The sequence below is a fragment of the Zonotrichia leucophrys genome, chromosome 21 (genome assembly GCF_028769735.1).
Source record: "Zonotrichia leucophrys gambelii isolate GWCS_2022_RI chromosome 21, RI_Zleu_2.0, whole genome shotgun sequence".
Classification (NCBI taxonomy): Eukaryota; Metazoa; Chordata; class Aves; order Passeriformes; family Passerellidae; genus Zonotrichia; species Zonotrichia leucophrys.
Window position 1 is genome coordinate 281,609 of NC_088190.1, and position 23,658 is coordinate 305,266.

The following is a 23,658-nucleotide window of genomic DNA, read 5'->3' on the forward strand; positions in this document are numbered from 1 at the left end:
ACAGTTCTGCTTGGGATGGTGTAGGATTATTGGAGGTTGTGCTGGAAATAGGACAAATCCCAACTGCGCAGGACCCAAAACCCCAAATAAACAGGAACCAAAATCCCAAATAAACAGGGGCCAAAATCCCAAATAAACAGGTACCAAAATCCCAAATAAACAGGACCCAAACTCCCAAATAAACAGGAGCCAAAATCCCAAATAAACAGGAGCCAAAATCCCAGTTATACAGGAATCTAAATCCCAGTTATTCAGAAACCTACATTCCAGTTATGCAGGACCCAAAATCCCAGTTATACACGACCCTAAATCTCAGTTATGCAAGACCCAAAATCCCAAATAAACACCCCAAAGTGTGCACCGGGAGATTGTGGGTGACGTGGAGCTGGGCAAGGGCTGGGATGTGGGGTGGGAGAGGAGCGAAGCCCCTGGAGCTCTGCAGGATCAGCAGCAGCAGCAGCAGAGATGTGGCTGAGATTTCAAAGGCTGCTGGAAGGGGAACAGGGATGGGGGAAGGGGAACCTGGCCCTTTTTCTGGCGTGATCAAAGGCTGGGCTTTGGCATTACACACAGAATTATTCAGCTCTGCCTGAGGAGGGACAGCAACCTGAAATCCCCGAGCAGGGCTGTGATCAAACACCCGGCTCTGTGCTCTCCCTGGGCCCTGCTCTGACGTCCTCCCCACGTGTGCCAGGCACCCTCGGCTCCCTCCTGTGCCAGCAGAGCCCACAGCTTCCCCTGAGTGGGAAAACTCGGCGCGCTTTTATTTTTAGGCTCACCAAGGCGACCCCAAAACCTTCCCTGGAGCTCTGCTGAGGCAACAGAGCCGTGGGATGGGATGGGATGGAAGGGAGCTTAAAAATCATCCAGGATCAAACCCCTGCCAGGGGCCAGGGATGGCCCTGGAGAGGGAGAATTTACAGAGGATGCAGAGACAGGACAAGGGGGAATGGATTCCAACTGAAAACCCTGACGTTTGGGGGGGAAATAGGGAAAAAAGAGGGAAAATTTACATGAGATGTAGGGACAGGACAAGGGGGAATGGCTTCAGACTGAAAATCAGGAAATTTAGGTGGGATATGGGGGAAAAAGAGGGAAAATTTACATGAGATGTAGAGACAGGGCAAGGGGGAATGGCTTCAGACTGAAAACTGGGAAGTTTAGGTGGGAAATAGGGAAAAGATTCCTCCTTGTAGTTTGGCTAGAATTGGAAAAAACTGGGAGAGTGGAATGGGGGTTGGCATTAGAAGGGGGCTGGTGCAGGACTGGGGGTGCTGGGGGTCCTTTGGGCAGTGAGGGAAGCATGGCTGGCACAGGAGGGGATGCTCTGAGGGGTCTGGGGTCTCACAGGGCACAGAGGGGATGCTCTGAGGGGTCTGGGGTCTCACAGGGCACAGAGGGGATGCTCTGAGGGGTTTGGGGTCTCACAGGGCACAGAGGGGATGCTCTGAGGGGTCTGGGGTCTCACAGGGCACAGAGGGGATGCTCTGAGGGGTTGGGTCTCACAGGGCACAGAGGGGATGCTCTGAGGGGTCTTGGGGTCTCACAGGGCACAGAGGGGATGCTCTGAGGGGTTTGGGGTCTCACAGGGCACAGAGGGGAGGCTCTGAGGGGTTTGGGGTCTCACAGGGCACAGGAGGGGATGCTCTGAGGGGTCTGGGGTCTCACAGGGCACAGAGGGGATGCTCTGAGGGGTCTGGGGTCCCACAGGGCACAGAGGGGATGCTCTGAGGGGTTTGGGGTCTCACAGGGCACAGAGGGGATGCTCTTAAGGGTCTGGGGTCCCACAGTGCGCAGAGGGGATGCTCTGAGGGGTTTGGGGTCTCACAGGGCACAGAGGGGATGCTCTGAGGGGTTTGGGGTCCCACAGGGCACAGAGGGGATGCTCTGAGGGGTCTGGGGTCCCACAGGGCACAGAGGGGCACGCTCTGAGGGGTCTGGGGTCTCACAGGGCACAGAGGGGATGCTCTGAGGGGTCTGGGTCCACAGGGAGGCTCTGAGGGTCTGGGGTCTCACAGGGCACAGAGGGGATGCTCTGAGGGGTCTGGGGTCTCACAGTGTGCAGCAAGGGAAGCTCCCCTCCCTCCTCCCTGCCTTTCCCCCACGCCCTGCAGAAGCAGGACCAGCGCACCGTCCTCGCAGGGTCCCATCCTGGCCACCTCGATGCTCCTCTGCAGCTGGCACGAGGCCTCCTGCAGCTGGCAGGGGCTGCCGTAGGTGACGCCGTCGGTGCCGCAGACGGGCGCCGGGGGCTGGCGCTGGCAGCGCGGGCACAGGCACTGCCCGGCCACGCAGCGGCTGCCGAAGGAGCACACGGAGCTGCCACACGACTCTGGGGCACAGGAGAGACACCCTCAGGCACCCGAGCGGCTCCCGCACCATTACCGTTATTAGCTTGTTATTAATTCATTATTAATTTAATTTGTTATTCCTAATTTAATCCCTGCAAACTGGGTGCCCACCCCGAGTATTTTGGATTCCCAGCAGCTCTTTTCTGGAGGGAAATAAATCCCATTTCATCATTTACACTGCCACCCTCAGCCATCCTCCCCCGAATTGCTGGGGAATCTCAGCCCAGCTGGACAGGTTTGTGTGAGGCTGAAATCATCATTGCAGCTTTTGTGATAACGAAGGAGCTGAGCAGGGCTTTTAATTCATTAAGAAATTAGCCCAGACAGCTCCCCGGGCTGGGGAGTGGGGAGGAAAGCAGGAACAAAGAGGAATTGACCCCAGGGGATGGAGGGGAGGGAGGGGATCAAACCCAGCTCTGCTCTCACTTCTGCTGCTGGCTGTTAACACATTTTTATCCTAATTCCTACCCTGGCCCCACGGACATTAATCCAATTTCTCTGCTTGGCTCAGACAAATAACACGGGGGGCACTTCCAGTGATGGGGGGAAACCAAACCAAAGCTGCTGGAGAGCCTGGAAATACCAAATTATCCCCCAGGTAAAAGGGAAAATCACCCAGGCAGGGCGTGAGAGCGACCAAAGCCGCGCAGGGCCGAGCATCGGTGACACGGGGGACAAAGATGGGGACAAAGAGGGGACAAGGGGACATGGTGGCACTCACTGCAGGGGCCCTGGGCAGCCACCAGGATGTCCTTCTGCTGGGTGCAGGCCCTGACGTGCAGCTCGCACTCGCTGCCGTAGGTGTTGCCGTCGGTGCCGCACACGGGCTGCGCCGAGGGCACGCACTCGGTGGGGCACACGCAGCGCCCCGTCTCCGCCTCGCAGATGGCACCGAACTGGCACTTCCCGCAGGGCTCTGGGCACGGCAGCGCAAAAACACGGTCAGAGCAGCTCCGGAGGCCGCGCTGGGCCATTGCGGGGCGCAGGTAAAGCTCAGGAGGCCGCGCTGGGCCATTGCGGGGTGCAGGTAAAGCTCATTCTTGAGCGCGCTTTGACCCGGATTCTCCCAGGGATAAGGCAGGAATAGGTTCTCTGAAAACCTCCCCACTTGTCTGTTATTAAATACCTACTATTAGGAAATATTATTATCTATTATTAGGAAATAGTATTCTATTTTTATATATTTATTTATCAATTCTCTGGGCTGATGGAAAAGCTCATTTTTGAGTGCGCTTCAACCTGGATGCTCCCAGGGATAAGGCAGGAACGGATTCTCTGGCAACCTCCCCACTTGTCTGTTATTAAATACCTATTATTAGCTAGTATTAGGAAATATTATTATATAATATTATATATTTTTATATAAATTGTCTGGGTTGGAGTTAAAGCTCATTTTTGAGGGACACCTTCTGCTCTTCAACCCTTATGCTCCCAGGGATGAGGCAGGCACAGATTCTCTGGCAACTTCCCCACAATCTGTTACTAAATACCTATTATTAGGTATTATTAGGAAATATGATATTTTATATATTTATATTTTATATTAATATATATAGTGTTACTATTTTTTTTCCTATTATTAGGAAATATTTAGGACAGAGACTCGACAAGGTAAAGGCCTTGTCGAGCTTCTAAAGCAGGGAAATGATGCCTCAGGTTTTGGCTTTTCTATTTTTCAGATTCTGCACTGATGCCGCAGGTTTCAGCTTTTCTAATTTTCAGATTCCGTGCTGCTTTCGTGTGTAGTTCTGAGCTTCACATTAAGGCTCACATTTGGTTTTTTTCTGGGGGCACAAAAACCCCTTGATTTTGTATCAAAAAGAAAAACCCTCTCGGAGCAGCTCTCCCTCCTTGCAGGAGACAGCAGCAAGCACATCCCCTGACTCCTGGGGATTCACTGATTCATCCTCCCCTCCCAACACCTCCCTCCCTCCCTGCCAGTCATTTCACCAGGAATTTGGCTCCAAGGTGCTTTTCCTGCTTTTCTCCTGCACACAGCAGCTGCTGCCTTGGCATGGGGGAGGAGGAGGCACCAACCCCCTGCTCAGCTCCTGCTGTTGGCCTGGAGGCTTTTATTCTGCTCTGGAGGTTTTTATTCTGGTTTTTATCCTGGACTGGCGTTTTTTGTCCTGGTTTTTATCCTAGCCTGGTGGTTTTTATTCTTTTTATTCTGGTTTTTATCCTAGCCTGGTGGTTTTTATCCTGGCCTGGAGGCTTTTGTTCTGGTTTTTATCCTGGACTGGTGTTTTTTATCCCGGTCTAGAGGTTTTTATTCTGGCCTGAAGGTTTTTATCCCAACCAGGAGGTTTTCATCTTGGCCTGGACATTTTCATCCCAGCCTGGATATTTTCATCCTGGCCTGGAGGGTTTTATCCCGCCCTGGAGGTTTTTCTTTTAACACCCACAAAATAATCTCCCTACCAAATCTCATCACATCCTTTGTCCTTCACCCTGGTGTTCCTTTTAAGGATGCACACAGGCCAACAACAACAACAACACAACAACAATCCCAGGCCAAATCTCATCACAGGGCTCCTTGTCCTTGATGCTGATGTCCCTTTGAGGACACAGCCACACCACCACCACCACCACCACCATCACCACAATCCCAGCCCAAATTTCACCACAGGGCCCCTTGTGCCTGATGGCAATGTCACCCCCAGTCCCCCGCCCACCGGCCTGCCATGTCCTTACACCACAAGGGCCCCTTGTCCTGATGCCAATGTTCCCTTTTGAAGGGACACACCCACCCCAATCCCACCCTTGGCCATGTCTCACCGCAGAGTCCCTTGTCCCTGATGCCAATGTCCCTTTGATGATACACCCACCCCAGTCCCACCCCGGCCGTGTCTCACCGCAGGGCCCCTTGTCCCTGACACCAATGTCCCCCCAGTCCCACCCCGGCCGTGTCTCACCGCAGGGCCCCTTGTCCCTGATGCCAATGTCCCTTTGGTGATACACCCACCCCAGTCCCACCCCAGCCGTGTCTCACCGCAGGGCCCCTTGTGCCTGACGCCGATGTCCCTCTGCAGCAGGCAGGCCATGGCCTGCAGCTCGCAGGCGCTGCCGTAGCTGCGCTGGTCGGTGCCGCACACGGGGTCGTAGCGGCCCTGGCACTGCTGCTGGCACTCGCACACGGCCTCCTGGTTCTTCACCACGCACGTGGCCCCGAAGGAGCACTCCACGCTCAGGCAGGGGCTGGGAGCGCCCAGGTCTGCAGGGGACAGGGATGGCACGGCTGGCACGGGGCGGGATGTCACAGTGTCCCATGGGGCACCTGCCCACCCCATGAGCCTGAGGTGGGTGTCAGGGCTGCTGGGCTCTGCGCCCTCCTGCCAGCCTGCCGTGCCCAGCTCAGCACAGCCCTCATGCCTGGCAGAGGTGAGGGATGGGCACGGGGACAGGGACAGGATGGGCACCGCGTCCCCTTGCCAGAAACGGGAGCAGCAGCAGCACTGGCAGAACCTTCCAGCGAGCTCCCACGGGGAGGGCTCACTGCTGGGATCCACTGCTCCCTGAAAACCAGCTCCCTTCTCCCCTGGGATCCCACTGCTCCCTTCCCTGGGATCCACTGCTCCCTGAAAACCAGCTCCCTTCTCCCCTGGGATCACACTGCTCCCTTCCCTGGGATCCACTGCTCCCTGAAAACCAGCTCCCTTCTCCCCTGGGATCACACTGCTCCCTTCCCTGGGATCACACTGCTCCCCTCCCTGGGATCCCACTGCTCCCTTCCCTGGGATCCCACTGCTCCCCTCCCTGGGATCCACTGCTCCCTGAAAACCAGCTCCCTTCTCCCCTGGGATCACACTGCTCCCTGAAAACCAGCTCCCTTCTCCCCTGGGATCACACTGCTCCCTTCCCTGGGATCCACTGCTCCCTTCCCTGGGATCCACTGCTCCCTGAAAACCAGCTCCCTTCTCCCCTGGGATCACACTGCTCCCTTCCCTGGGATCCACTGCTCCCTGCAAAGAGGAGCTGGCTGGGGAGGACACCCCTGGTTCCACCACCCTGCTCATCCCCCACCCCATCCTCTTCCCTGGGAGCTGCTGTGGGGCAGGATGGGCACACCCCGTGTCCTTCCCTCAGCCCAGACTCCCCCTGGACGCACAGCCCCAGCCCAGCAGTGCCACCTCCCCTGGGGTGACCAAGTGCCAGCACAGAGCAGAGGCCGTGTCCCGCTCCCTGCAGGCAGGGACAGCCCAGGGCTCACCCCAGCTCCCAGCCAGGAATCCCCCCAGCACCCAGAGCTGAGGAAGGGGTGGCCGTGCTGCTGGGGACAGAGCCAGCACTGCCCTGTGACCCTCTGGGACAAGGAAAGGACACCACAGGGTTCACCCGGGCTGGACAGTGACAAGGACACAGGACAAGGACACAGGTGGGGACAGACAACACAGCCTGGAGGAGATGGAGCGACAGCAGACACAGCACAGCCCTGGCAGCAGGCAGAGAGCTGGGCAAGGTCCCTCTGCATGCCCTGGGCACCTCTGTGGCACCCTGTGCCAGGCAGGAAGGGCCTGGAGCAGGATCTGCCCACCTAACCCAGCCTAGGGCCAGGGTCTGCGAAGGAACAGGGACAGGGGACAGCTCAGGCACAGGGACACAGCTCTGTCCCCAAACTCAGGCACGGACACAGCTCTGTCCCCAAACTCAGGCACAGGGACACAGCTCTGTCCCCAAACTCAGCTCAGGCACAGGGACACAGCTCTGTCCCCAAATTCAGGCACAGGTACACAGCTCTGTCCCCAAACTCAGGCACAGGGACACAGCTCCAGCTCTGTCCCCAACTGCAGCTCAGGCACAAGGACACAGCTCTGTCCCCAAACTCAGCTCAGGCACAAGGACACAGCTCTGTCCCCAACTGCAGCTCAGGCACAAGGATACAGCTCTGTCCCCAACTTCAAGCACAAGGACACGGCTCCAGCTCTGGCACAAGGACATGACTCCAGCTCTGTCCCCAGACTCAGGCATGGACACAGCTCTGTCCCCAAACTCAGGCACAAGGACACAGCTCTGTCCCCAACTTCAAGCACAAGGACACAGCTCTGTCCCCAACTTCAAGCACAAGGACACGGCTCCAGCTCTGGCACAAGGACATGACTCCAGCTCTGTCCCCAACTTCCCTGCAGCTCTGAGCTCTCCCCAAGCACCAGGAATTGCTCCCTGGGCTGCTGTGCCCACGTTTGTGTCCCTTTTTTGTCCCCTAACCATGTCCCCCATACAGAGCCGCCAATTCCACAGGGAACATTCCCAGGGAGCAGCCAATTCGGAGCAGAACCAGCTCCTGTGAGCCTGGCAGAGGGAGCTGGGAGGGAGCCCTGGGCTGGGGCAGGGGACAAGCAGGACACACAGCACAGCTGGGGCGGCACAGCTGGGGCGGCACAGCTGGGGCGGCACAGCTGGGGCAGCCCTGGGCAGGCACAGCTCCAGGCAGGAGGATCTGGGGAAGCCAAGGGGGTCATTTGGGAGCAGAAGGAGAGGGAAAATCAACCAGGAGCATCCAGGGTGATGCAGCAGCCCTGAGGGGGGGGCTGGCTGAGGAGTGGGGGGCTCCCAGCACCCACCTCTGCTCCCACTCTCCTTTGCCCGGAGGGCACAGCGGGCACCGGGCAAGAGCAATTTCCACTCCAGCAGGGTTTGGGGCCAGGGGTGGGACAGAGCCCAGGGCAAGCTCTCCATCCTGGGGGCTCTCAGGCCCAGCTAGAGCCAGGTGGGAGCAGTGAGAGGGGCCACGGAGCAGGGGCAGCTCCCAGCTGAGGTGTCCGGGCAGGGAGCAGGAGGGTGGTGCCAGGACAGAATTCCTTCCTCCACACAGGCAACACTGTAAAACACAAGACACAGACAAAAGAGGAAAGAGAGAGAGAGAAAGAGAGGACAGCAGAGAGAGGAAAAGACAGATGCAACTACAGACACCTTCCTTCTTTCCTTCACTCCTGGCCACACCAGCCTCACCCCATCCCTTCTTTCTCAGCTGCAGCACCCAGAGGGATTCAAACCAAGAAATTTGATGGTGAATGCTTATCAAGAATAATTATTTTACCAATTGAAATTGCAAAACTTGTTTTTGAATGAAGACCGGAGCTGAAAACAAACAAACAAGCGAGCTCTTAACAGCTAGCTACAAAATAGAAATTCCTGTGAGATGTATTTTCCAATTGTTCTCCCAATCACTTTCCTCCCTTTTAATGGCTTGGATGGTTTTGTTTGGCTTTGCCTCGCTGGCCTGGCTGCTGGAAAAGGCGGGAGAGCTCAGGGTTTGTCAGGCAGGTGCTCGTTAAAGAGGGGTTAAAGCGCTGCCGAGCCCTTCCCCAGCTCCGCATTCCCACAGCTCTGAGCTTCTCCTGCTCCTTTCCAGAGCTGACAGGGCTAAAAAAACCCGCTCACACCTCCCGGGGCTGGGCTCCAGGGCTGCCTGGGGCTGTCACAGGCACTCTGCAGCCCCAGCACGGCAGGCAGAGCCCTGCGTTTGATCCATTCCCCCATTTTCTGCTCGTGTCCCACCAGGATGCAGCTCCTGGAAGCAGATGTGCCCTGGGCAGCAGGGAGGGGAGCTGAAACCAAGGAGAGGGAGGTGCAGGGAGGAATGGCAGGTGCACCAGGAGCTCACCCTGCTGCTCCTGGCCCTTTTCCACGGAACACGGTGGAAATGATGCGTGGCTGATGCTCAGAGCAGCGTGAATTCCCTGCTCGTCCCAGAAATTTGGGAATTTTCAGCCTCTCAAGGAGGCACAGGGGAGGGGGAGGCTTCAGTGGATTTTTTTAAAATATTTTCCAGGTTCTATAAATTTGATTCATATAACACATTATATAATATAATTAATATATTGTATAACATGTATTTATATATTCTTATATTTATATATTATAATACAATTATATTTTTCTATATATAATATTATGCATTATATAAAATGCATAATTTATAATAATATAATCTATATTAATATATCTTTTTATATTGACATATTAAATAATCTATTTAAAAGAACATATTAATGTTCTATATGTTAATATTAACATATTAATATTCTAGCCTCTAGAATGCAACCCCCTAGCCAGGGTTGCAAAAAATCCCCCCTGATGGGATCACAGCCCTTCCCACAGGGAAAACCTGGGGGATTGACTCCCAGCCATTCCCCCACCAGGAACACAGAGAAATGGAGGCTTAAAAATAACAGCTGTGATTATTCTGAGTGGGATTTTGGGAGCCTGACAAATTCTTTTCCAGCAGCTGGGTCTGGCAGCCTTGAAATCCTCCAGCAGGAGCACAAAGCCAACAAAACACATCCCCAGCGTGGGATCCTGATTGCCAAGCACTTCAGGAGGCTCAGCCCAGCTGATACCTGATCAAACATCAGCTTAAAAGAACAGGACGCAGTTCCAGAGGTGGGAGAAACCCAAACTGAGCTGGAATGAACAACCTGTAACTCATCCAAACGAGTGCAGGGGCTGCTTCAACCTCCTGCACTTCCTGGGGGAGAACCTCACACCTGGGCACTCCTAAGGATCCCATCCTACCCCATCCTCCTGAGAAAGGTCCATGGGGAGCTTCTCCTAGAGACGAGACAAAGACACGGTGAGAGCTGCACAGAGGGCACAGAGGGAAGGGCTCCTGGTGGAGAGAGGCAGGCAGGCATGGAAGGGAGAGCATGGATGGAGTTTGGAGACTGGCACTACCCCGGGAGGAGCAATGGATGGCATGGATTGAGGGGAACAGAAACCAGCAGGAGGTCACAGACGCGTGGCTCAAACACAGAAGGGTGTCCCCAGTGTCACACAGCACACAGAGACAGGAGACGTGCACACAGCAGGGCTGCTGGAAGGACAGAAACACGGGCAGGGACGGGCCAGGCTGAGCCCAGGGACCGCTCAGTGGGCACCCACTGCAGCCCTGAGCGTGCCACCCTGCCTGGAGAGGGCTGGAAGGGCCAGGGGCGGGTGGGGATCAGCATCCCCATGGGACAGCATCCCTGTGGGATGATCTGGGGACCAGCATCCCTATAGGACAGGAGGGAACAGCATCCCCATTGGACATTTGGGGTCTGACACCCTACAGGACAGCTTGGAGACCACCATCCCTATGGGACAACCTGGGGCCCACCACCCCTACAGGACAATCTGGGGACCATCATCTGCACATGACATCACCCCGAGTGGACAACTTGGGGCCCACGATCCCTGTGGGACAACTTGGGGACCACCATCCCTGCAAGACAACTGGGGGCCCACCACTCCTCCATGACACCACCCCTGTGGGACAACTTGGGGACCACCATCCCTGCAAGACAACTGGGGGCCCACCACTCCTACATGACACCACCCCTGTGGGACAACTTGGGGACCACCATCCCCACATGATGCCACGTCTACAGGACAACTGGGGGCCCACCACTCCTCCATGACACCACCCCTGTGCGACAACTTGGGGACCACCATCCCCACATGATGCCACGTCTCCAGGACAACTCGGGGCCCACCACGCCCACATGCCCCCCTCCCCGTCCCCCCATCCCCGTGCCCGGTGCTCACCGCAGGGCCCGCTGTGGCGCGTGGGGATGTGCTGCTGCTGCAGGCACTCGGCGCGGCGCCGCTGGCAGTCGCTGCCGTAGGTGCGGCCGTCGCGCGCGCACAGGGGCCGGAAGGCGCCGTCGCAGGCGATGCGCTCGCAGGAGCAGCGCGCGGCCCCGCGCCGGTTCAGGCACACGGCGCCCAGCCGGCACGGCTCCGGGCACTGGTCTGTGCGACAGGGCACGGGGGCAGTTAGTGGGGGTTTTAAAAATAGCTTTCAGGTTCACTACTGATTTTTTTAATATATTTTTCAGGTTCCGTACTGATGCTTAAGTATTGTTTCTTCAATACTTTTAAGGTTCTGTACTGATGCTTTAAGTTTAAACTTTTATGTTTTTCTTATATTAATATAAAAGCCTTAAGTTTAGGCTTTTATATTAATATATAGTGTGTTATTATAAATTATATCAATTATACATAATATATATAACTATGCATAATAATTATACATTATACAATTATGCATTATATTAAATATATTATATATATAATATTTATTATGTGCATCTATATAATGTATTATATAATATAATATAATATATAATATATAATATATAATATATAATATATAATATATAATATATAATATATAATATATAATGTACCATATATATTTTTATTTCTATATTTTAATATTATTATTTCTATATATATTTCTATATATTTGATTAATATATTATATTATATTATATAATTAATGCATTGTATAATGTGTATTTATAGGTTCTTTTATTTATATATTATAATACAATTGTATTTTTCTATATTTAATTATATATTATATGAAGTACCTAATTTAATCTAATAATAACCTAATAGTAACCTAATAATATAATCTATATCAATATATTTTTTTATATTGATAAACTAAAAAATAAATTCGAAAGAACACATGAATACATTTAGCAAAGAACTGCTACTATTTTAAAAAGAATACAGCCTCTAGCCGCTGTTCTAGGCAGCCTCTTTGGGCACCCAGGGATGCTCTGAGGAGGAGGATGAGGAGGGCGGGCACTCACCCTGCGGCTGGCACTGCCCCGAGCGCACCTTCTGGATGTCCATGCCGCGGATGGCGCCCGAGCGGGCCATGGCGCACTCGCTCTCGTAGGTGACGCCGTCGTCGCCGCACACGGGGTCCCTGCCCGGGGGGCAGCCCTCGGGCCGGGGCAGCAGCTCCGCCCGCCGCGTCCGCGGGTTCACGCGGCACACGCGGCCCGGCTCGCTCGGCACGGCCTGGCACGGGTCTGGCACGGGCGGGAGGCGGGGTCACTGCCTGCCCTCTGGACCGGTCACTCCCTGCCCAAACCCTGTGCAAACCGCGGCTTCCCAGGCTCTGCTCCCTCCCTATACAGCCCCAAGAGCCCCCAAATCTTCCTTTGTGCTCCGGGGAGTCACTCCCTGCCCAAACCGGGGTGTCCCAGGCTCTGCTCCTTCCCCAAGAGCCCCCCAATCTTCCTTTGTACTCCTAAGGACTCAGTCCTTACTGAGCCCATTTCCAAAGGGAACCGCACTGGGATAAACTCCGACTTTTCCCCCATCCTGAGCTGCTTTTGGGATGCTGCAACTCCAGGATGCTCTAATTCCAGAAGTTGTCCAGGATGCTCTAATTCCAGGATGTTCTGATTCCAGGAGCTGTTTGGAATGCTTCGGCTCCAGGATCTCTTTGGGAAGCCGGGCAGCAGCAGCAGCAGCATTTCCCTGCCCAAAGCAGGGCCAGGGCAGCAGCAGGAGGAGCTGACCCCGGTGCTGGAGTCAGCAGGGCTGGAGCACAAACACCCGAGGGAAGGAGGCACTGCCTGGTTCTTGGCTCAGCAGCTGTCACCAGAGTGACCTTTTGCTGTCCACAGTGACCTTTCACTGCCCAGAGTGACCTTCTCCTGTCCAAACTGACCTTTCCCTGCCCAAACCACCTGTTCCTGCCCAAACCACCCCTTTCCTACCCCCTGACCCTCCACCCTCCTCCTCCTCTGCTCTCCCATCTCTCCTTCCCCCAACACCCCCACCCCAGGTGGGCACATTTTTTAACCCCCTCCTCCCCGAGACATTGGAACCCCTGCTCACCACAGGGGCCATCGAACTTCTTGAAGACGTTCTCCTGCTTGTCGCAGGCGTGCTTGTTGAGGTGGCACTGGCTGCGGTAGTCGCGGCCGTCGCTGCCGCACACGGGGCTCTCGGGGACGCCGCTGCACGACGAGGGGCACACGCACTTGGCGCCCTGGCCGTCAGGGGAGGGGACACACGTGCTGCCAAAGCTGCACGTCACCTCGGCACAGGGGTCCTTGGAGCCTGGGGGACACGGGAGGGGACACGGTGAGGGCATGGAACGGGTGAGGGCACGGCACAGGATGTTCTGTTCCTCTCGTGGAATAACCCAAATATATCCCAATATCCCCCAAATCCATCCCTCTAAATGCCCCAGTCCAGCAGCAATGGATAATTTTCCATCACTTTTCCTCCTGATCACAGTTTGCTGGCCCCCAAAGCAGAGCTGGTGATTCCTCAGCTTCCCTTCCCAGCCTTTGGTGTCCCAGGCCCAGCCCGTGGCCATCATTTCTCCATCATTTCCCCACCATTTCTCCACCATTTCTCCATCATCTCCCCACCATTTCTCCTCCCTACCACACTCTCCTGACACCCAAAGCGGCTCTGATGCCCCCAGCCCTGTGCCCATCCCTCCAGCCACACCCCAAGGTGTCCCTGCCCGCCCTGGGGACAGCCAGGGCCCCTCACTCACCGCAGGGTCCCTTGCTGACCACCTTGATCCTCCTCTGCTGGTTGCACTGGGCCCTGTCCAGCTCGCACTCGTTGCTGTAGGTGGAGTGGTCGGAGCCGCACACCGGGGCCACCACGGGGGCACAGGGACCCTTCCTGCACACGCACGAGGCCTGGCCTGGCTCCGAGGGGCTGCGCTCGCACACGGCCCCGAACCCGCAGAGCATCCCCCGGCACCCTGAGGGCACAGGGACACCCAATGAGGGCCACAGGGACACACAACACTGGGCACGGGGCACTCCCAATGGGCACGGGACACACACATGGGCACAGGGACACACACACATGGGCACAGGGCACGGGACTCTTCCTGCACACGACGAGGCTGGCCCGGCTCGAGGCTGCGCTCGACACGCCCCGACTGCAGAGCATCCCGGCACCTGAGGGCACAGGACAACCATGGGCACAGGGACACCCAAGGTCATGGGACATCCAATGGGCACCAGCAGGACACCAGATCCTTCCTGCACACACATGAGGCCTGGCCCGGCTCCGAGGGGCTGCGCTCGCACACGGCCCCCAACACACAGAGCATCCCCTGGCATCCTGTGGGCACAGGGACATCCCATGGGTACAGGGACACACACACGGGCATGGGGACACACACACAGGGGGCACAGGGACACACAGAGCACCTCCCGTCACCCTGCGGGCACAGGGACATCCCATGGGCACAGGGACACACACACAGGGGACCCCAAACCTTTCCCTAAAATCCAATTTCCCCCTTCCCTGGTACAGCTCCATCCATTCCTTGAGGCGTTCCCTGCCCCAGTGCCCCCCAGTGCCCCCCACACGTCAGAACCAGAGCCTGACCTACATAAAAGGGAAAGGAGGAAGCCTAAAATCAAACTCCTCATTTACACTTCAATTCCCAGGCGTCTGCCTTTGACTGCCTGGAGATTCAGGAGCTGCAAACCCAGAGATAAATCCCAGGAAATCAAAAGGAAAGGGATTCTCCTCCTCTCCTGCCCCAGCACGAGATAAATCCCATAAATCCTGGGAAATCAAAAGGAAAAGGATTCTCCTCCTCTCCCAGTGGTATCTAAAGGGATTCATCATTTTCTGAAGAGTCTGAGTCTCTCCTGCACTTCCCAGAGCTGCTCTTTCTTTGGGGTTTTTTTTTAAATGCAGATGAGGTGTAAGAATTCCAGGGGATGGGAATTGTGGGGTTCATCCTGAGGGAAGGGAATGGGGAGTGGGAATGGAGCTGGGGCTGGCTTGGCCATGGCCATGGCCATGCCCTGAGACACAGAGTTAATTCTTAATTTAAAGTACAAATCTATTTCAGATTTAAGTGGAGAATGGGATTATTCCCATTCATCTGAATGAATGGTTTAAATTATTTAGTTTGCAGTTTACTCACATAATGGAATATGTTGTTTTAACCTGTTTAATCTGTTAAATTTACTGTGCTCAAAAAAACCCTTATATTGGTAAAAAAAAAACATGTGCCCAAAAGGGGCAGTGGGAATGGAAGAGCTGGGCATTAATTAATTCGGGAAGGGCATTAATTGGGGGTGAGCATTAATTAATTTGGGCTGGGTGAGGTGCCCCTTGCCATGGAGAGCAGCTGGGCTGGTGCTCCTGTCCCCCAGCCCAGTCCTGATCATCAATATTCAAATATTCAGCCCCGCCCAATCAATATTCAAATATTCAGCCCCACCCAATCAATATTCAAATATTCAGTCTCACCCTATCAATATTCAAATATTCAGTCTCACCCTACCAATATTCAAATATTCAGCCGTGCGCATCAATATTCAAATATTCAGCCCCACCCTATCAATATTCAAATATTCAGCTCCACTCATCGATATTCAAATATTCATCACATCACCCAGGGTGGGGAGCGAGGAGGAGCCCCTTCCTTCACCCCAAACCCGAGCTCTGGCTTTGTTAGGCTGGACAATGACCCTGCCCAGCTTTGGGAGGGGAAGGGACCTCCCCAAACCCCCAGGTTCATCCAACCTTTATCCCCCAGCTCCTGAGCAAACCTCATCCAAATCCCAGCATTCTCCCAGCCCAAACCCTGTCCCAAACCACACCAAACCCACCCCAGGCACACAACCAGCACAAACCCATCCCCTCCCTGTGTCCCCTGACCCCCAAACCCCTCCTACACCCTGGCACCCCCCAGAACGGGCCCTTCTCCATCTCCTGTGGGATCTTTTGGAGGTCTGGCATCTGCCTGGGCCGGGCTGTTCATGTTTTGGAGCCCTGAGCAAGGAGTTCCACCCACGTGGGGGTTTATTTTTTGCTCGAGATGCCTTTCCCCGGGCCAATTATAGATTAATCACATTTTATCTCACATCCTTTTCTCCCCCACCCCCAGCAGGGGAGGCAAAAATGAGGGAAAAAATAATAATAATAATAAAAAAAAAGCAACAAGCAGGTTATTAATTGGCTGCTGTTTTCTGTTTGCTGGGCTCTTATCTGTGCACGTGGAGGTGGGGGAAGAGCTGCCAGCAAAGGCAGGGGGTTTAAGCCTGGTTTTAAAAAGGGAACAAAGCTCCTGTGATGGTTTTATCTCAGCCTGGGCTTGCCTGCCCTGCATCCAGCAGCTCCTGAAGCTGATAAGAACCTCACAAAGAAACAAAAAAAAAAAAACCAAAAAACCAAACCTAAAGTTCTCTGTGAAACCAGAGGAAAGGTGGGAGAAAATGCAAGGCTGCAGAAATTCCCCTTTTGCAGCCCTTCCCTGCTTCCAGCCAGGAAAATATCTGGGAAAAGAGAGCACCGAGGGGCTCCTGCATTCCCTGCTCACCAAAATCCTGAATTCCCAGGAAAACCCCTGGGAAAAGGGAGCACTGAGAGGCGCCTGCTTTCCTTCCTCACACAAATCCTGCATCCCAAAAAAATCCCTGGAAAACGGGAGCACTGAGAGGATGGGGGACACTCTGCACTCGGCCCCAGGGGTTTGGGGACACTCAGCCCCAGGGGTTTCAGGGCTTTGGGGACACTCTGCACTCACACACTCAGCCCCAGGGCTCTGGGGACACTGGGGACACTCTGCACTCACACACTCAGCCCCAGGGCTCTGGGGACACTGGGGACACTCTGCACTCACCATCCCGTGGTGGCGGCGGCGTCTGCGTGAAGTAACTGTTGGGTTTGTCTGCAAGGAAACAAAAACCAGGGAGCTGTCATGGGTTCCCCGGGCACAATCCTGCCCCAGCCCTTTTTGGGATGGAGTTTCACCCCTCCTTGAGGAGATCTGGCTCCCAGGAGCTCCTGGAAGCAGGAGGGAACAGCAGGAAGGGGAGGCAGCATTCCAAACCCAGTTTGGGATAGCCCCAGGTACTGATGGAGCTGTCATGGGTTCCTCAGGCACAACCCTGCCCCCAGCCATTTTTGGGATGGTGTTTACCCCTCCTTGAGCAGGTTTGGCTCCCAGGAGGTGCCAGGATCCCCCAAAGCCAGTCTGGGGCAGCCCCAGGTACTGATGGAGCTGTCATGAATTCCTTGGGATGGTGTTTACCCCTCCTTGAGCAGGTTTGGCTCCCAGGAGGTGCCAGGATCCCCCAAAGCCAGTCTGGGGCAGCCCCAGGTACTGATGGAGCTGTCATGAATTCCTTGGGATGGTGTTTACCCCTCCTTGAGCAGGTTTGGCTCCCGGGAGGTGCCAGGATCCCCCAAAGCCAGTTTGGGGCAGCCCCAGGTACCAGGGGAGCATCCCTGGGAGCAGCCCCTGGCCCTGGCAGGGCTGGACCTGCCCCAGCCTGTCCTACCCCATCTCCTGGGGGCCCTGGGGCCAATCCTGCTGTGGATCACCCCACACACACCCCTGGGCACGCACCCAGCAGCTCAGCCCAGAGCAGGAATGCTGCAGCCCCCTGCATCATCTCCTGCCCTTCCAGATCCTCACATCCCACAGTCATCATTTACACCAGCCCTTCCAAATCCTCACATCTCCAGCCCTTCCCAAATCCTCACATTTCCCAGATCATCACCAGCCCTTTCCAAATACTCACATCCCACAATCATCACCTGCACCAGCCCTTCCAAATCCTCACATCCCCTGGATCATCACCAGCCCTTTTATAAACCCTGCCCTCCCCTGGATCATCTCCTGCCCTTTCCAAATCCTCACATCCCACAATCATCCTTTGCACCAGCCTTTCCAAATCCTCACATCTCCCAGTCATCACCAGCCCTTCCCAAATTCTCACAACCCTCAGATCATCATTTGCACCAGCCCTTCCAGATCCTCACATCTCCCAGTCATCACCAGCCCTTCCCAAACCCTCACATCCCCCAAATCATCACCTGCACCAGCCCTTCCCAAATCCTCACATCCCCTGGATCATCACCAGCCCTTCCCAAATCCTCACATCCCCTGGATCCCCACCCGGATTAGGGATGGAGCTGCCAGGAGCAGCAGCAGCAGCAGCAGCAGCAGGTGGGAGCTGTCCTGGCCCACGCAGAGCCGCCCTCACAGCTCTGCTCCCTCTTCCCTGCCAGCGAAAAGTGGGACAGGGAGCTGCAATCCAGGATTGTCCCCAAGGCAGCCCCAATCCAGGATTGTCCCCAGGGCAGCCCCAATCCAGGATTGTCCCCAGGGCAGCCCCAATCCAGAATTGTCCCCAGGGCAGCCAGGAGCTCCGGGAGGAGCCCAGCCTGGTGGCCCTGGGATCCATCCTGCCCGCTCAGGGACACCTACAGTTATTGAGGAAGAGCAGCACGGCGAATCCCAGCGTGGAGGTGGCCAGCAGGATGAGGCAGATGTTGCAGGGGATCATGAAATACCTCACCACCAGGGACACCTTGTGCTGGTAGAGCCGGTCCCGCTCCAGGGCCCCCGGCGCCATGGGGTACTGGCACGCTGTCATGCTGGGCACCCCCAGGCTCTCGGGGATCCCTGTCCTTGCCCCCGCGTGCTTTTGGCAGTTTAGGTTTTCCCAGCGGTTCCCATCTCGGCTGGCAGCAGGGTGGGGGCACCTTCAGGACTCTGTGCCCGGCGGTGCCATGGCAGAGGCGTGGCCTTGGGGACAGCTTGGGGACAGCTCCGGCGGCACAGGGACACTCAGCCAGCCCCGAGGTGTCAATCCATGGGTGCCCACAGAAAGGAAACCAAAATGCCCAGAAAGCAAACCAAAATGACCGGAAAGCAAATCAGAATCCTGGCGCCGAGGGCTCCAAAGCCGTGGCTGAGCCCAGCAGGACAAGGACACGCCGGGGTGGGAACGGTGGGGATGTGACAGCAGGAGCAGAGCTGGGACAGGGACAGTGCCAGCACAGGAGCGCTCCCAGGCTTGGGAATATTCTCTGGGATAACGGCTGAGATCCTCCAGGATAACCTCTGAGATCCTCTGGGATAATCTTTTGGGATCCTCCAGGATAACCTCTCAGATCCTCTGCTGTATCTTCTGGGATAACCGCTGAGATCCTCTGGGATATCTTCTAGGATCCTCAAGGATAACTGCTGAGATCCTCCACGATAACCTCTCAGATTCTCCGGTATATCCTCTGAGATCCTTCAGGATAATCTCTGGGATCCCCCAGGATCACCTCTCAGATCCCCTGGAATATCCTTTCAGATCCACACCAGTCTCACTCGGGGCACACAGAGCTCCCTCGCTGTCCAGCAGCCTCTGACCCTCCGCAGGTCCTCACAGCCAGGAGCAGCCAAAATTCCGGGAGAAACCCAAAATTCTGGGAGCAGCCAAATTTCCAGGAGCAGCCCAAAGGATTCCCAGAAAACCCAAAATTCCAGGAGCAGCCAAGATTCGGGAGCAGCCCAAGGATACTGGGACAAGCTCACAATTCCAGGATCAGCCCAAGCATTCCAGGAGCAGCCAAGATTCGGGCTCAGCCCAAGGATTCCAGGAGAAGCTCAAAATTCCAGGATCAGTCCAAGGATTCCGGGAGCAGCCAAGATTCTGGGAGCAGCCCGAGGATTCCGGGAACAGCCCAAGGATTCTGGGAGCAGCCCGAGGATTCCGGGCTCAGCCCAAGGATTCGGGCTCAGCCCAAGGATTCAGGGCTGCGGCTCAGCCGCACCGCGCTCAGCCCAAGGCAGACGCTCCCTCTCTCCCTCCGAGGCTCCTCTCAGCTCCATCCCCGCTGCCTCCCCAGGCCAGCCCGGCTCTCCAGGACCCAGCCGAGGCTCGGCCCGGCGGGCGCGGGCCCGGCTCGGTTCGGCTCGGCTCGGCCCGGCTCAGTGCCCGCCTGGTGCCGCTCGGACATGCCGGTGCCTCCCGGGCGGAGCGCGGCTCGGCGGCATGGAGCGGCTGCGAGGGAGGGATGGGTGGGTGGGAGGGATGGATGGGTGGGAGGTGGATCCTATTCCCGGTGGTCTCCGTGCGCCCCCCGCGCGGGGAAGGGGCCGCGCAGCATCAGACAAGGGAGCGGCAGCGCGGAGCGAGCCCGGAGCTGCCCCCGCCCCGCATCCCTCCCTCCTTCCCTCCCCACCCTCCTCTCCCTCCCTCCGCCCGCCCCTCGGCCCGACCCCGGCGAGCCAACAAAGGGGCGCGGGGGCGCAGGGGCGCGGCGCGCACAAAGGGCGGGGGCGGCGGGGGGCGCGCAGGAGCCGCTCCCCACCCGGGCACGGCGAGGGAGGGGCGGGGGACCCTCCCCAGGACCCCCGGGATCAGCACGGAGGGGTGCGATGGGCGGGAGGGGGCTCAGCCCCTCCGGCTGCCCGCACCTCTGCCGGCATCGCCCCCCGAGAGACCCCCGGGGACGGCAGAGCAGCAGGAGAAAACCCGGTTATTGTTTTTGGGGTGTTACCGGCACAGGCTCCCCAAAACCAGCCGGGAGAAAGGAGCAGGGATGGATGGAAGTGCTCCCACCCTGCGGGCTGTTCCTGCATCCCTCTCGGATGGGGACGGTGCCGCCAGCAGGGCTGCGGGGAAGCCAGAGGAAGGTGAAGGTCCAACAATGGGCAGGGATCGCTGCTGCCCCAGCACAAACCCAGGAGCTCGCCCTGCCCTGCCCTGCCTCGGGTGGGGGCTCTGCCAGGATGGCAGAACACAAACATTCCCTCCCCCTCTCCCTCTGGGGGTCTGGGGGCTGTGGCTCCATCGGGGCAGCTCTGGGGGCTGCTCACAATTCCTGCTCCCCACTGAATTCCTGCTCCCCGCTCCTCCCAAAAGGAACAGCTCGGGACAAAAGCCTTCGCCAGGGGCAGGCTCTGCTCCCAGCCCTCCCAAGAATCCTTCCCTCCTCACCTTGGCAATGCACCTGCAGCCTGAGCAACACAGAGATTAAAGAACCCTCCCTCCCACGGGGACACGTGGGGACACTGGGTGGTCCCCCAGCAGGGCAGGGCACCCCTGCAGGAGCTCCCTGTGGGATGGGCACAAATTGCCCCCCAGCCACCCCACAAACCCCCCTGCTCCTCTCCGAGGGCTGGGAGCATCCTGAGGTGCAAATCCAAGAAAAAAAATCAGAGAAAAAAGGGGGAAAAAAGGAAGTCACATCCAGGAGATTGCTCCTCTTTAAACCTGCCTCGCTCCCTGCATCCTTCTGCTGTTCCTGCATCCTTCCAGTGCCTTCTCCTGCATCCTTCCCATGTTTTCCCCTTCCATCCTTCCCGTCCCAGCCCCTCCACCCTTCCTGTGCCACAGGTGCCCAATTGCTGCCCTGCTGTCACCACTCTGTCCCCTCCACAGCCCCAGGGCAGGGCTCCAGAGCCAGCCCAGCAGTCCAGGGTAGGGCCCAGCCTTGGCTGTGAACAATTCCCAGAGGGAACCCAGCTTTGCCTCCTCCCCAGCTGCTTTCACATGCAAATCAGCCCCGTCCCTCCCTGTCCCCCGCGGGGCCACTTTCAGGGGCAGCTTTTGTGTCCCCAGCCCCAGCAGGGACACGCTGGCTCCTCATGCTCCTGGGAAACCCAAACACTGTGTCCCTGTGGGATTTGGGATGGGATGTGACACTCTCAGGGTCCCTTTGCCCTGCTCTGACCCCAGTGGGGTCACCTTGGGGTCCATCAGTGTCCCTGTCCCAGAGCTGCCACCTCTCTGGTGACAATGACAGTGACTTTGGGGTCCATCAGTGTCCCTGTCCCAGAGCTGCCACCTCTCTGGTGACACTGGCAGTGACTTTGGGGTCCATCAGTGTCCCTGTCCCCAGAGCCACCCAGCTGCCACCTCTCTGGTGACACTGGCAGCAGGGACAGGACAGTGTCACCTGCTCCCTCGGCCAGGTGTGTTCCTGGCCTGTCACCTTGGCCAGGAAGGAGAACCCAGCAAGAGATGGCCGAGCAAAAAAGGCCAGAAAGTAAAAAAATAAAAAGAGCAAAAAGGCAAAAAAGAAAAAAAGCCAAAATGGCCATAAAAGCCTAAATGGCCATAAAAGTCAAAATAGGCATAGAAGCAAAAAGAGGCCATAAAAGCAAAAAGAAAAAAAAGTGTAAAAGTCACCTTTGGCTCCCGAATGGGCAGCTGAGAGAGCCAATCCAGGTGTGACAGCAGGGAGGGGTTATCCCAAAATTCCTGAAATATAGATACATAGATTCTATATTTATCTATATATATAATAGAATATATATTCTATATATTCCTAAGCTGCCAGGAATATACATTATATATATTCTATATAGAATAGAATATATAGAATATTATATATTCTATATAATATATAGAATATTATAGATATATAATATTATATTATTGTAATATTATAATAGATATTATAATAATATTATAATGTTATATATACATAGTAATATGTATCTATAATATATATTATCTATAATATATATTCTATATATCTATAATATATATTATAGATATATATAGAATATATAGCTATATAATATCATATATTATATATTATATATATAATAGAATATATATATTTTATTATACATGGAATATATATATATAATATATATATATTATATATCGAATATATATGCTGCTCCATGGGAGCAGCAGCCTGAGCTTGAGCTTAAATTCCCTCCCGTTCCTCCCAGCTCCCAAAACCGCGATCTGCTGCTCGGGAGGATGATTGACAGCTGTCAGTCACGCCCTCCGAGGCGCGGCTCCCGCTGTTGCCAGGCTGATTCCCCACCTGGCCGCCTTCCCGCTAATCCTGTTTGGCAGGGAGCTAATTGGGATTTATCTGGCAGCGCCCAGAGCCTGCCGAGCGCTCCGTGCTTCCTCCCCGAGGCAGGAGCAGGAGGAGGAGGAGGAGGAGGAGGAGGAGGAGGAGGAGGAGCAGGAGGAGGGAGCCTGCGAAAGGCGCTCGCTCCTTCTCCCTTTCCCCATCCCCGCCCGCAGTTATTCCCGGCTAATTACCGGAGAGAGGAGCGGGGAAAGGGGGGGAAAGCGGGGATTTTAATTATTTCATTTAACACTTGGCAGGACCCAGCTTGACTCCCCGCTGAGCAGCGCCTGGAAATAGAGAGCTTTTAAAGGAATAAAGAGCTTTTAAAGGAATAAAGAGCTTTTAGGGGAATAAAGATCTTTTAGAGGCTCTCGGCGGGAGAGGAGGGAGCGGGGCTGGCGTGTGCGGGGATTGTAATTCACACCATTCCCAGGAAACATTCCCAAGACGCGCTCCCAATAAACGCTGCCACTCCCGCAGTGCTGGGTAAGCGCTGCCTCTTCAAAAAAAGGGTTTTTTCCCCATGAAACATTCCCAATAAACGCTGCCCCTCCCGGAGAGATGGATAAGTGCTGCCTCTTCAGAAAAATGGGATTTTCCCCATGAAACATTCCCAAAACGCATTCCTAATAAATGCTGCCCATCCTGGAGGGCTGGGTAAGCGCTGCCTCTGAAAAAGAGGATTTTTACCCCACTGAAGAACTTTGTCCAAGCAGATCCAACACTGCGCCACCGCAGCCAGGACAGAGCAGAGCAGAGACCGCGACAGCCCCGATGCTGTCCCCTGTCCCCAGCAGAAGCAGGGACAGAGCAGTGACGGTGACAGCCCCGATGCTGTCCCCTGTCCCCAACAGAAGCAGGGACAGAGCAGTGACGGTGACAGCCCCGATGCTGTCCCCTGTCCCCAACAGAAGCC

The 23,658-nt window shown here is 55.5% G+C and overlaps 1 protein-coding gene across 12 annotated transcripts in view; it reads right to left on the bottom strand.

Annotated features, from left to right (window-relative positions):
• The window catches only part of AGRN (agrin), a 69,395-nt gene that overhangs the window by 23,971 nt on the left and 21,766 nt on the right, over nt 1-23,658 (bottom strand). For 10 of the 12 annotated variants that reach the window (XM_064730767.1, XM_064730760.1, XM_064730758.1 and 7 more), the window contains 8 exons: nt 16,759-16,806; nt 13,651-13,866; nt 12,978-13,202; nt 11,936-12,160; nt 10,878-11,084; nt 5,344-5,565; nt 3,073-3,267; nt 2,132-2,332 (listed from right to left, as the gene is read on the bottom strand). In XM_064730767.1, coding sequence (XP_064586837.1) covers nt 2,132-2,332; nt 3,073-3,267; nt 5,344-5,565; nt 10,878-11,084; nt 11,936-12,160; nt 12,978-13,202; nt 13,651-13,866; nt 16,759-16,806 — 1,539 coding nt within the window. Of the gene's footprint in view, nt 1-2,131; nt 2,333-3,072; nt 3,268-5,343; nt 5,566-10,877; nt 11,085-11,935; nt 12,161-12,977; nt 13,203-13,650; nt 13,867-16,758; nt 16,807-18,351; nt 19,971-23,658 lie in introns of those variants that run through there. The other 2 variants (XM_064730764.1, XM_064730768.1) reach the window with 2 other exon arrangements.